Source organism: Nakaseomyces glabratus, chromosome G, assembly GCF_010111755.1.
Source record: "Nakaseomyces glabratus chromosome G, complete sequence".
Lineage (NCBI taxonomy): Eukaryota > Fungi > Ascomycota > Saccharomycetes > Saccharomycetales > Saccharomycetaceae > Nakaseomyces > Nakaseomyces glabratus.
This window is the reverse complement of record NC_088957.1, coordinates 456795-469117: the sequence shown is the minus strand read 5'-3', so window position 1 is coordinate 469117 and position 12323 is coordinate 456795. Positions and strand designations below refer to the sequence as shown.

General features: G+C 36.0%; 5 protein-coding genes across 5 annotated transcripts; 4 read left to right on the top strand and 1 right to left on the bottom strand.

The window, feature by feature from the left end:
• Nucleotides 1–4: 4 nt before the first annotated feature.
• RGS2 (GTPase-activating protein RGS2) lies at nt 5–1228 on the top strand (the record flags this gene model as incomplete). The annotated part of the gene is made up of 1 exon (XM_446567.1): nt 5–1228. The coding sequence occupies one exon, from the start codon at nt 5–7 to the stop codon at nt 1226–1228; it is 1224 nt and encodes a 407-aa protein (XP_446567.1).
• Nucleotides 1229–2342: 1114 nt separating this feature from the next.
• Nucleotides 2343–4160, top strand: GVI51_G04543 (uncharacterized protein; the record flags this gene model as incomplete). The annotated part of the gene is made up of 1 exon (XM_446566.1): nt 2343–4160. One exon carries the CDS (start codon nt 2343–2345, stop codon nt 4158–4160), a length of 1818 nt encoding a protein of 605 aa, XP_446566.1.
• Nucleotides 4161–4556: 396 nt separating this feature from the next.
• Nucleotides 4557–7436, top strand: GVI51_G04521 (uncharacterized protein; the record flags this gene model as incomplete). Its single annotated transcript, XM_446565.1, has 1 exon — nt 4557–7436. One exon carries the CDS (start codon nt 4557–4559, stop codon nt 7434–7436), a length of 2880 nt encoding a protein of 959 aa, XP_446565.1.
• Nucleotides 7437–7940: 504 nt separating this feature from the next.
• On the top strand, nt 7941–10793 carry VPS3 (CORVET complex subunit VPS3; the record flags this gene model as incomplete). The annotated part of the gene is made up of 1 exon (XM_446564.1): nt 7941–10793. The coding sequence occupies one exon, from the start codon at nt 7941–7943 to the stop codon at nt 10791–10793; it is 2853 nt and encodes a 950-aa protein (XP_446564.1).
• Nucleotides 10794–10988: 195 nt separating this feature from the next.
• RSM28 (mitochondrial 37S ribosomal protein mS46 RSM28) lies at nt 10989–11954 on the bottom strand (the record flags this gene model as incomplete). The annotated part of the gene is made up of 1 exon (XM_446563.1): nt 10989–11954. The coding sequence occupies one exon, from the start codon at nt 11952–11954 to the stop codon at nt 10989–10991; it is 966 nt and encodes a 321-aa protein (XP_446563.1).
• Nucleotides 11955–12323: the final 369 nt, after the last annotated feature.

Genomic DNA, 12323 nt, shown 5'->3' with positions numbered 1-12323 from the left:
CTCGATGTCACAATTTCCAACTCTATATGATATCCTGTTACAACCAGGGAACAGAAATGTTGAGAACAGGAAAGATGATGGACCCTTTAACATCGAGACCTTCCACAGGTTCCTATTGAAAGCACATTGTGAGGAGAATTTGGAGTTTTTCCAATATTGTAACACATATATATGTACAAAGACGAGAAAGGAGGCTATTTCACTTGATATGGCCAATTCAAAATCGGAGACAGACTTAGCTACCACAGAGAGCCACCAACATAGGCTACTAAAGATGTGGAACAACAGAATCTACTTGAAATACATTGCATTAAACTCGCCAAGAGAGTGTAACTTCCCACAGGAAATACGAGAAGTATTCGAAAAATGTTATGAAGAACAACAACTTCCTAGTGATGAAAGTGTTCTTATAGCAATGCAGCACATATTACAACTCTTAATGGATGCTTATAGACAATTCATAAAATTTGTTAATAACTCCAATGATCCACTAGAAGAACTGATAAGTGAGAAGAGTGAGGCCATTATCACAAACTTCGGTGAAGGGGACTCCACCGCGTCTACTATTTCCAAAGAAAATGAAGAAGATGAACTCAAAAAGACCTCTGCCTTAAACTGGTTTGATTCGAATATACCGTCTACATTGGAGTCAACAACATCTCATTGGGGGATCAGTAGTGGCCATTTCCCGGAATCAAATTATTTGATGACGCCAAAGGTTAACTTGTCAGCTAATGATATTCTCTTAAGCTCTACTACTAAACTTGCACCATCTGTCAGTCCACTTATTAGTCGAGAGATTAGCGACATAATGAACAAGAACAAATCTTCGGTTAAGAGAGCATCTACTGACCAAAGTCTTCAAACTAATACGGATCCAGTTTCGCCAAAGAGACGTTCATTAGAGACTGATAAGAGGAAAAGCGTTTCTCCAATTCTCATTTCACCAAATAACAAGTCGCATTCGAACAAGTATAGCAAATCTAATGGATCATCCCATGTTAATAGGTCCATTAAAGCATCAACTTCCCCATTATCTCACCGAGTGGTTTTGCCCAATGATAGAAAGATTCAACGCCCTATCTCACCTCCTATGACAAACCTCCCGCATGAACATCATAGCAGTACCATAGTTGGTAAAGGCAAACAGCTCTTTAACAAACTCAGCATGGTGGGTAGAAAAAAAAACTACTCATCCCATATTCCACAACAGCATTCCAATCAATAAAATTATAAACAATATGGAATTCCTGATATTCCACCAAACTTAGCATTGGCAAATATTAATTATGTATTACAGATCAACGAAAACGTTAACTAAATACACCCTAAATAATTTTTTACACGCATATTACCAATATACTATTTGCATTTCCCAATTTGTCCTCAATATTTTGGCCATCTCTGCATGATATTACCAATTTTCCCTCATATTTTTAATATTAAAGTTCAACATATCTCACAAAATGCCGACATTAAGCCATATCACGGTTATTTGGCGCTACGCAATGACATCTTTTCATGTACGGTATTATTACCACTATAAAATTTGTATCGGAGTTGCTATTCCATGTGAACAGAACAGAGTTATCACTACTTATATCACATGCAACAAACAACTAACATACGAAAGAATTCCGACCTACCACACCGGTTTCGCTCGCAACACTGGTCATCAAACCGGTGCCGGTGGAACTGCTGTCTCATTTTTCATTTTTCTAGTCTCAAAATGCTAGGAACAATGAGCAACCTATGCTTGTTTTTAGTCATCACTTCGAGAAATATTACTCATAAGAATTCAATAATGAAAAAAATAATGCGGATCAGTAGTGAAAAAAGCAATACCGGCATAATTCAGCTCTTTTTTATAGAATTTTTTTTCACATTGCATAACAACCTATTTCTATGTTGAATATGGTATTATATAAAAATCCAATGTCCAAATCTTAATTACATTTTTACTTCCTTTTGGATAAATTGTATTTCTCTTTAGCCTACTCTTCCTTAGCCATACAAAAAGAACTTTAACTCGAAAAGGAATAAAACTACTCTTCTTTCCGCACGAGATATTATTATATTAGAAGTATTAAGCTTTATAAAAGCGGATATTAAGAGTATAATAACCAGTGGAATTCAAAGGCGTAAGAAGTGGTTTGCTCTGTAGTAAAAGTCTACAATTTACTATTAATTGATTGAAAGAAAGGTGAACAAAATTGAGTCATTGATCAACGTGACTTGGAAGATAGAAAATTAACATAGTATTTAGAACAAAACTAGGCCATATTAAGAGGTAGCAACTCAAAAGAGATCTTAAAAGACCTGCTTCAAATTAAAAATCAGAAATGAGACAAACAATTCCAAATTTTGCAGAGCATGTCTCTCGTGCAGCCAAGACAATTGCTCCAGTCAAATTGGGTTTCAAGAATATGCTTGCTAATCCAAGTGTCAAATATAGACCATTTCAAGGCCCAAAATTGACAAATAGACAATGGCCTAACAAGACAATTAAGAGAGCTCCAAGATGGCTTTCTACCGATTTGAGAGATGGTAACCAATCTCTCCCGGACCCTATGTCAGTAGAGCAAAAGAAAGAATACTTTCACAAACTTGTTGAAATCGGGTTTAAAGAGATAGAAGTCAGTTTTCCGTCAGCATCGCAAACCGATTTCGATTTCACAAGATACGCTGTAGAAAACGCACCAGACGATGTTTCTATCCAGTGTCTTGTCCAATCTAGGGAGCATCTGATCAAGAGGACAGTTGAAGCATTGACCGGTGCTAAGCGTGCTACCATACATACATACTTGGCCACAAGTGATATGTTCCGTGAGATTGTTTTCAATATGTCTCAAGAAGAAGCCATTGCCAAAGCTGTAGAAGCAACCAAGCTAGTACGGAAATTGACCAAGGATGATCCATCTCAAAAAGCAACTAGGTGGTCTTACGAATTTTCTCCAGAATGTTTTAGTGATACACCAGTAGAATTTGCCGTTGAAATCTGTGAGGCTGTGAAAGCTGCATGGGAACCAACGGTTGATAATCCTATTATCTTTAACTTACCTGCAACCGTTGAAGTAGCAACTCCAAATGTATACGCTGATCAGATCGAATACTTCTCTACTCATATTAGCGAACGTGAAAAGGTTTGTATCTCCACCCATGCTCACAATGACCGTGGCTGTGGCGTTGCTGCTACAGAGTTGGGTATCTTGGCTGGTGCTGATCGAGTTGAAGGCTGTATATTCGGGAATGGTGAACGTACAGGTAATGTCGACCTGGTAACCGTCGCCTTAAACATGTATACCCAGGGTGTTTCTCCCGGTCTTGACTTTTCAGACATGAGAAGTGTTATCGAGATCGTTGAACGTTGTAACAAGATTCCAGTACCAGCTAGAGCTCCATATGGTGGTGACCTTGTTGTTTGCGCCTTTTCAGGCTCTCACCAAGATGCTATTAAAAAAGGATTTGCTTTACAACAAAAGAAGCGTGCTCAAGGTGAAACTTTATGGAGGATTCCATATTTGCCATTAGATCCAAAGGACATCGGCCGTGACTATGAAGCGGTTATCAGGGTCAACTCACAATCTGGTAAGGGTGGTGCTGCTTGGGTTATTTTAAGGTCTTTGGGTCTAGACACCCCAAGAAACATGCAAATGCAATTCTCTACCATTGTGCAAAATGAAGCTGACACAAGAGGCAAGGAATTATCTGCAGAGGAGATTACTGCATTATTCAAGTCTACCTATAATTACAACAACGAAACCCATCAATACGTATCTTTGCTCGACTATGATGTGAAGAAGATTGACAACGACCGTAGAATCCTAACAGGGCAAGTTGAAATTAACGACAAGATCATTCCAATTAAGGGTATTGGTAACGGTCCTATTTCTTCTTTAGTAGATGCCCTATCAAACTTATTCAACGTCAAATTTGGTGTTGAAAACTATACAGAACATGCTTTAGGTTCCGGTTCCAAAACCCAAGCCGCCTCTTTCATTCACATCTCTTACAGAGATGCTGCTACCAATGAAAAGGAGTACAGTTGGGGTGTCGGTGTCTCTGAAGATGTTGGTGAAGCATCTGTTAGGGCCATTTTCTCAACCATTAACAGCATTATCCATTCAGGTGAAGTCACTCTTCCTACTGAAAACAATTAGGTGCTATAGAATTAGTACCATATTATTTATTTTCAACCATACGTAAATAGAACACTTCTTCTCAATAGAATTAATATATATTTAATTTCTTGAACATCTCATCTCGCTCATTGTTCATTCCGGATCAACGAATTCTCATAATTTGAAAAAAGAAAAATAAGGTACAAGCCCTATTCTAAAATTGTCGATGAGTAAAAATGGCATATCATTGTGAATCGGCAATATAACTATAATAAACCACCTACAGGAGATTAGTTCTCTAGCATTAATATTAAAGGGTATTACAGATTAAAAATATTCTGTAGGCATTTCATCGAAAGTCACAACAATAAGGTAGCATTCTATGGTAATGGAAAGGGTTTAAATCGTCAAGAAATTTGAATCGAAAACCATATAATGATCATTCTCTCAACAAAAGGCCATAACAGGAGAATTGCTATTGCGTCTAACTCACAGGCATTGCTATTGAAAGCAGAAGTGGCTTCAACTGGACGTTTAAGCTGTTCTGTAGAAGTTGTTCCGAAGAAAGAATGCATTGAAAAGGGCTTTGAAAAACTCTCTGATCTAGAGATTTATGCCTTCATTGGGCTTATTGAGATCGATGGTTTGTTATTTATTGGAACTATTACAGGTAAACGGGAAGTTGCTCAACCAATACCAGAGACATCTATAAATAGGGTTCTTGCTGTTGATTTCTTCTGCTTGAACTCTAATCGTTGGGATGGCTATGATATCGATGACAACGGGTATCCAATGGATACTGACAAGTCAAAACCTCCACCTAATAAGAATGATAATGTTAGGCACCCATGTTGGGCTTTAATGAAATTACTTTCAAATGGAAGCTTTTACTTTAGTAACGAATTTGATTTGACATCTTCACTACAGAACAGAGGATTCTACTCTAGTGGACTTAACGATAACGTTTACGATGAAAAATATATGTGGAATAACTTCATGATGATACAACTTATTGGATATAGAGATAGGCTAGATAGTGAAACAAAAGAGTTATTTGATACTGAGGGATTTATAACAAGCATTATCCGGGGCTACTGTGAAACCGCAATAACATACATTAATGATTTTAAAGTTGGCATGACCATAATATCTCGCGAAAGCTTCAAGAGGACAGGCTATAAAAATCGTGTAAGGGGAACTAATGATGACGGAGAAACAGCTGATTTTATTGAAACAGAGTTTATTATGTATTCTGGGTCATTCTGCTATGCATATACACAAATTAGAGGTAGCGTGCCATTGTTTTGGGAACAGAAAGAGTACTCTACTAATCCTAAGATTCATATAACTAGGGCTTTAGAGGCTACTAAACCTGTTTTTGAGCGCCATATGACTGCACTCCTTAACACTTACGGTCATATGAGAATAGTCAACCTATTATCAACTAAATCAGATGAATCAGAGCTAAATGAAAAATTTCATGAGCTTTTGTCCCTGTATCCGGAGAGCTGCGAAATAATTGACTTCGACTTAAAGAGAGAATACATTCAAGATGGTATTATAGCTACAAAACGTCTCATCCCCATGGTTTTAAAATTCGTTGAGCAAGATGGATATTATTCTTATTATATATCAAAACATAGAACCCTCTCAGAACAGCAAGGGATATTCAGAACAAATTGCCTAGATTGCCTTGGAAGAACGAATTTAGCTCAGCAAATAATTTCTATGACAGCATTTAGGACATTTCTTGAAGATTCTCAAATTATAAAATGCAGTGACTACATTGAAGATAAGGAGTTTTTTTTGACTCACAATAAAATTTGGGAAGATAATGGCCTTGAACTTGCTAAAATACACACAGGAAATACTAATGATAACAACATTGTTCAAAAGAAAAGCAAATTATCGTTGTCCAGTAGATTCTCTAGTGTCAAAAATTCTGTGAATAGAAAATACTTCAAAGTATTTACTGAAGAAATAGAACTCGACACAACTGATTTGCTTTTGGGAAGAAAGGATGACCAATATCCTGTTGAAATTTTTGATCTGCTGACAGAGTTTGTTAATAATGGTTTGAGACAACGAATTTCAGAATATTCTAGTTATAGACAGGTTAGCATATTCGTCGGATCTTATAATGCATCTGGCAAAGTTATAGACGATGACTTAACTAAATGGCTATTCCCAATAGAAGAGAAATTCAAAGCAGATATTGTTGTTATAGGACTGCAAGAGGTAGTCGAAATGTCAGCAAGATCTATATTGAATGCTGATGAATCTAAAGGTGGTATGTGGGAGGAAACTATTCGGACCTATCTAGGATTTTATGGTGATAGTTATCTATTACTAAGAATAGAACATATGACATCTCTCACTTTATTGGTGTTTGCTAAAAAAGGAATGATAGACTTAGTAAAAAATGTGGAAGGAACTTATAAAAGAACCGGATTTGGAGGAATAGCCGCCAATAAAGGAGCTGCTGCATGTAGTTTAAAGGTTGGCGAATCGAGCTTTTGCTTTGTTAATTGCCATTTAGCGGCCGGTGAATCTAATGTGGATGACCGGAAAAATGATTATGTATCAATAAAGGATGGACTGAAATTTTCTGTTGGTAAGACTTTGGATGACCATGACAATATCTTTTGGTTTGGTGACATGAACTACAGGGTTACTATGCCAAATGAAAATGTCAGAGATGAACTTATCCAGAAGAAGGATGGCTATTTAGAAAATTTACTAATGCATGATCAGCTAACTCAGGAAATATGCTCGGGGACAGTATTTCATGGCTATAAAGAGCCTGAAATCAGGTTTAATCCGACCTACAAATATGATATTGGTACCGAATTATATGATACCTCAGATAAGGAACGAACACCTTCTTGGACTGATAGAATATTATACAAAGGTAGCAATATACAAGTATTATCCTACTCCGATGTCGATCTCCTTTATAGCGATCACAAGCCGATATATGGTGCCTATAGGGTGAAAGTACTGACCGTGGACTCATTAAAGAGACAAGTTATCAAGGAGGGATTGCATAAGGAGTTTGAGAATTTAGATAATATAAATCATTTGTCAATTGATGATGATGTGAATTCTTCTGTGTCTAGCCTGTCAGTGTCATCCTCACAGAAAACCACATCAAGAAGCCTTTCAGTTAAGAGAAATAGTTCTGGATCAATACAAAGAAGACCACCTCCTATGGAGTCTCCTCCTTTTAATGCTTCTTCAACAGTAACAAAGAAGAACTCATTCAAAAGACCTCCCCCACCTTCAATTAGTAGTACAAATTCTTCGCACTCTTAGGACAGATGCCATAAAGTTGACAATCGCCCACTATAAAATAACCCCCCCCCCCCTCTTCCCCCGAATGGAATTACATGATTACACGTTATTTATATACCATTTTGATCTAGTCGAATTAAAAAATCAAAATATTGTGTATATACAATAAATTTGCATAAATGACACGGACTATTTATTATAACTGCTAGTGTTTCATTTACATTAATATATTATACATCTAGTTTTATTTGCTGTAGCATTTGCCATTTTCCTGACCGGGTAAATAGTTTTGCATGGAACAAATGTATGGCCACAGAATTTGATACCGATAGCCGAAATATAATAAATGCTCTTCGATCGGCGTATAAATGCAAACTTGAGAATTATCAATAGTATTGAACTGCAGTGGCTGACATTTGCTTGCGAATATCACAATATAGATACTTTCAACAATTTCAATTGGATAATTAGGATTTTTACAGTGACTCAACCTGATCTCCTAACGCTCAAATACGGAACTGCGTGATGACTAAAGATCCAAATGATAGCAGGGAAAATTTAGCAGATGATCCGACAGACAGTTCACCTACTGCATCAATTACTGATGAAGATAATACTGATCATCAATCGAGTGGACATCTTGAAGATGATCCCCAGAATAATAACCCACCGCCACAAACAGATTACAACGACGTTATATCCATGTTGGATCCCTTCATGTCAAATATATTAGTCGACGACCTCCCGAAGGACATAACCATAACATGTATGGATGCTGATGAGAACCACATATATTTGGGAACGTCTGAAGGTGAACTTTTGCACTACTACGAAATAGAAGGCGGAGAATATCTATTGGTATCCAGAATGCCGTTTGAAAATAATTCGACATCTTCAATTAAAAAAATAAAACTACTTCCAAATATTGACAGGGCACTTATCTTATGCGGGACCAGGCTAGCCATGTTTTTACTACCTGAATTTGCGCCTTGTCCAAATGTCAAATCAATTAACGATGTCAATGATTTCGATATACATTCATATTCGAGAAGTACGAACACTTATAGAACATTAGTTGCATCTGACAAAAATATTATGGTTTTCAAATATGGCTCTAATGCAATATCTGCTGGTAAGATATTGATAGACTACAAGAACGTTCAATATATAAAAGCTCATGACAATATACTGCTACTAGTTAGGGATTACGAGTATGAGCTTTATAATCTAGAAGACCGTAATTCAATTCCTTTATTTCGTGTTTCTGAGACTGGTAATGGATCGATTAATCCTTTGATGGAAGATTTTAATAGTAAAATGTTTATATTATCCTCTGGTGGGAACAGCAAAGACGACAACGCCATGGGCCTAGTTGTGGATCATGTTGGTGAGATAGTTAAAGCAACGTTGGTGTTCGAACATTATCCCCAAAACGTGGTAATACATTATCCTTATATCCTAGCCCTCTTTCATGATGGACAGCTGTTAATATATAGATTAAAAATTGATGAAGAGCCAGAGTTGGTACAAAGGATAACAAATAATGATGGTAACACACTTCTCACAAGAGTCAGGATGAGATTTAAAGTTTCATATCAAAATAATAAAATGGTAGCTGAACTAGTGGAAAAAATTCGAAAAGTACCATTATCACATGATGACAACTCTTTCGGTGTTGATAGAGAGAAAGCACTTGCAGAAAATATGATTGAACCAACAAGTTCAATAATTATGTGGTATAACGCAAAAATATACTGCCTCTTTACAAAACCGTTTCTTTGCTCAATTAATAAGTATGGCAATGATGAAGTCAAAAGAATTCAAGAATATATTGAACATAGAAAGAATTCTGACTTAAAAATCTCTAAACTCCAAAAAGTTGAAATGAAGTACTTAAGTAACTTAGTGCTGTTATGGGACTTATTTGATACAAACATCATCAACAAACATACGATACAGAAATGGGTGGACAATAGTGATAGAGTAGATGTTCGCCAACTGCTGTTTCTCTTAGATTATGAAATATTCGGTGAAATTTGGATATTTAATGGCTTAAACAGAATGATGAAGCATTTAAAAACGCTGCCTTTAAAAAATAAATGTAACAAATCATCACAACTGGATGATCTTCAATATTTCCAGAAGATTCTGAAAGACAAATATTGTACAAGGGATAAATTACCTAGAGAGTATAAAAGTACAATGAAATCTCTTACTATTGCTATATTTAGGATTTTATTAGCAGAAGGCAAACATATCAATTTAGATGAATTCGAGGACGCTTATCTGCCAGAGCTGATACATATAATACAGAAAGAATCCGAGCCTAATGATCACAATGAAATGCTTATTCGAATCTATACTAAAATGAAAGATCATGTCAGCGTTTTACATGTACTAAAATCCGAAAGAAACTTCTCGGAATTAATGAGTTACCTCGATAAAAATGTGGAAAAACTGTCCAAAGAGTTTTTAGAGACTGAACTAATCGATATAATTTACTTTGTTCTTAGTGAAACTAAGGATGTGAACAGTAAACTGATTTCTGATATTTTCAAAATTTTAAATAGGGCGTCCATAGACAGCTCTTTGTTTCTGGGTAAAATTCAGAATAACACCCATCTAAAAGTTAAGGTTCTTGAAGTGATAGGGACAAAAAATACAAAAGATGAAAACTTCTTGCTGGATTATTATATAGCCAATATGAAAGAGGAATTTGAGGACAACAATTTATCAACATTTTTACTAGAGCAATCTGATAACTATAAAAACACATACAACTACTTCAAAAAACCACTCCACGAGTTTCTTACTACCAGAGTAGACAATGAAAGCACATTCCAAAAGTTTAGAGTTTGGAAGACTCAATGTAGCCGCCTTACTACAAGAAACACTTTACTTGAGAAAGAATATTTTGATCAGGTAAAAACCTTTAATGATACTAACACAAATATATTATTATTCTATCTGTTTTTCGATATTCCAGATATGCTATCAAAATATTGGTTAAACAATGAGCTTCACGAACTTATAATCGATTATAACGACTTCCTTCAAATTGAGGAATATACAAACGAGAAAAACTTCATTGACATATTAAACAAATATCTTATGATTAACGACCGATACGATAAAATGCTAATTGTGACGACATTTTTAAAGCGAAATCAAAAGGTTTATCTTCACAATAGGGATCTAAAAAATAAAGTACTTGATGTACTACCATCTGAGTTGCCACTTAACATTATTCATGAGGTTTTACATAGTATCCTTACGAAGGGTGAAATGTGTATAACCGAATTTGAGATTAAGAAGTCGCTCTTGAAAGCTGACACAAAACTCTACAGCAAGGTACTAAACACAATTCTAGATAAATGAACGTAAAAACGTGATTTGTAGTTTCTTTTAAGGTCAATTATATTGAAAGAAAATCTTAATCATCTGTGAATATTTACTGATAAAAATAATATATATATATATAAACATGAACTGACTTATTGTTAGTCATAACAACACTCTCATCCTAAATATTTACAATATTGGTTAAGTTAGGACGAGAATTGAATATTCAAATTATTGTGAAAGTTGTGATACTTCAGATACTGGTTGAGTCCCAGAGCAGACGGCATACAAAATTTCTTTTTTCTCAGGTTCAATATCTAAGGAATCCAAGGACCTCCTGACTACGTTACTATTCTCAACTAGTTGCTTCTTCTTATCCTCTGACTTTGTCAAAGAGTCGAAAGCTTTATTTTGTAACACTGGAAGACTAAAATATTGACCTCTAGCAATCTGTTTCAATCTATCGACATCAACATCCAACTGTGAGCTATTTAGCAGCCTTTCTTTATTCATTATACCAGAGTGGATAGCATCAAAGCCTGATGGCGTGTTTTTTGGAGAAGCAGCATTTTTGATAGTCTGCATGGAAATTTGCAGAATGTTGCTCTTATGAGTGTTAAAAATTGGAGTTGAGTACGCCAACAAAGACAGCGGTGTAGGTTCTACAGGCTCATACGAGACACTATCGACAGACTTCTTAAGTGCAATCTCCCTTGCAGAAGTCGGTTTCTTTGACAGACTTACTGCTTCAATAACATGCGACCCCTTGCCTCTTTTTGTAAACTTGTTGGATCTTTTTGCCGACATACTTGCTCTGTTTGTCTTACCTGTGCCAGCATCCATGACGTCAAGTACGTCCGCTTGTCCATCCCTGTTATTGCGTTGAGCTCTTTTGAATTGCGGTTGTTTAGTTTTTAAGTCAGGAATAGCTCTATTGCTGTTTTCGTCTCTAACCTGAAATTTTGCTTGCACCTTACCATTTCTTTGCCTTATTTTGTTTGCTGGTCTTTGTTGACCGCCATCCTGTTGCCTAGTTCTGTTCCTAAGAGGAGCTCTTGCATGGTTGGCCTGTACAACTTCTTTGTTCTTAGCTGTAGCTTCCTGAGCTCTGGCTAAGATACTGTTCAAAAAATCATGTGTGACTTGACTGCTGTAAGTCCTTACTCCCACGGTGGATATACTCTTTAAACCCCACATAGTCAATGCTTACACTTTTGGTTTCCTTATACCAATTATCTTGTAGCTGCTTCTCTTCAGTACAAAACTAAAACACTTATCTACAACTGTTTCTTGAAACCTTTAAAGGTTAAAAATGAATCTGAAAGATTAGCCTAACTTTGTATTATCATTGTATTGCTTCGTCGACGTTATCGGGAGTAAAATGCGTTCGGGTTAGGAATATCAATCACGTGATGTAATTATTAGAATATTCTGAGATGTATTATAGACTCTACTCGGTTCAAAATAAACCAAATAGTTACAGTTTAATTTACTTAAATCCTGCTTTAACGTTCACAAATCGTGACAATATATGTTTGTTGACTTGTAAATGCTCTTAACAGCAGT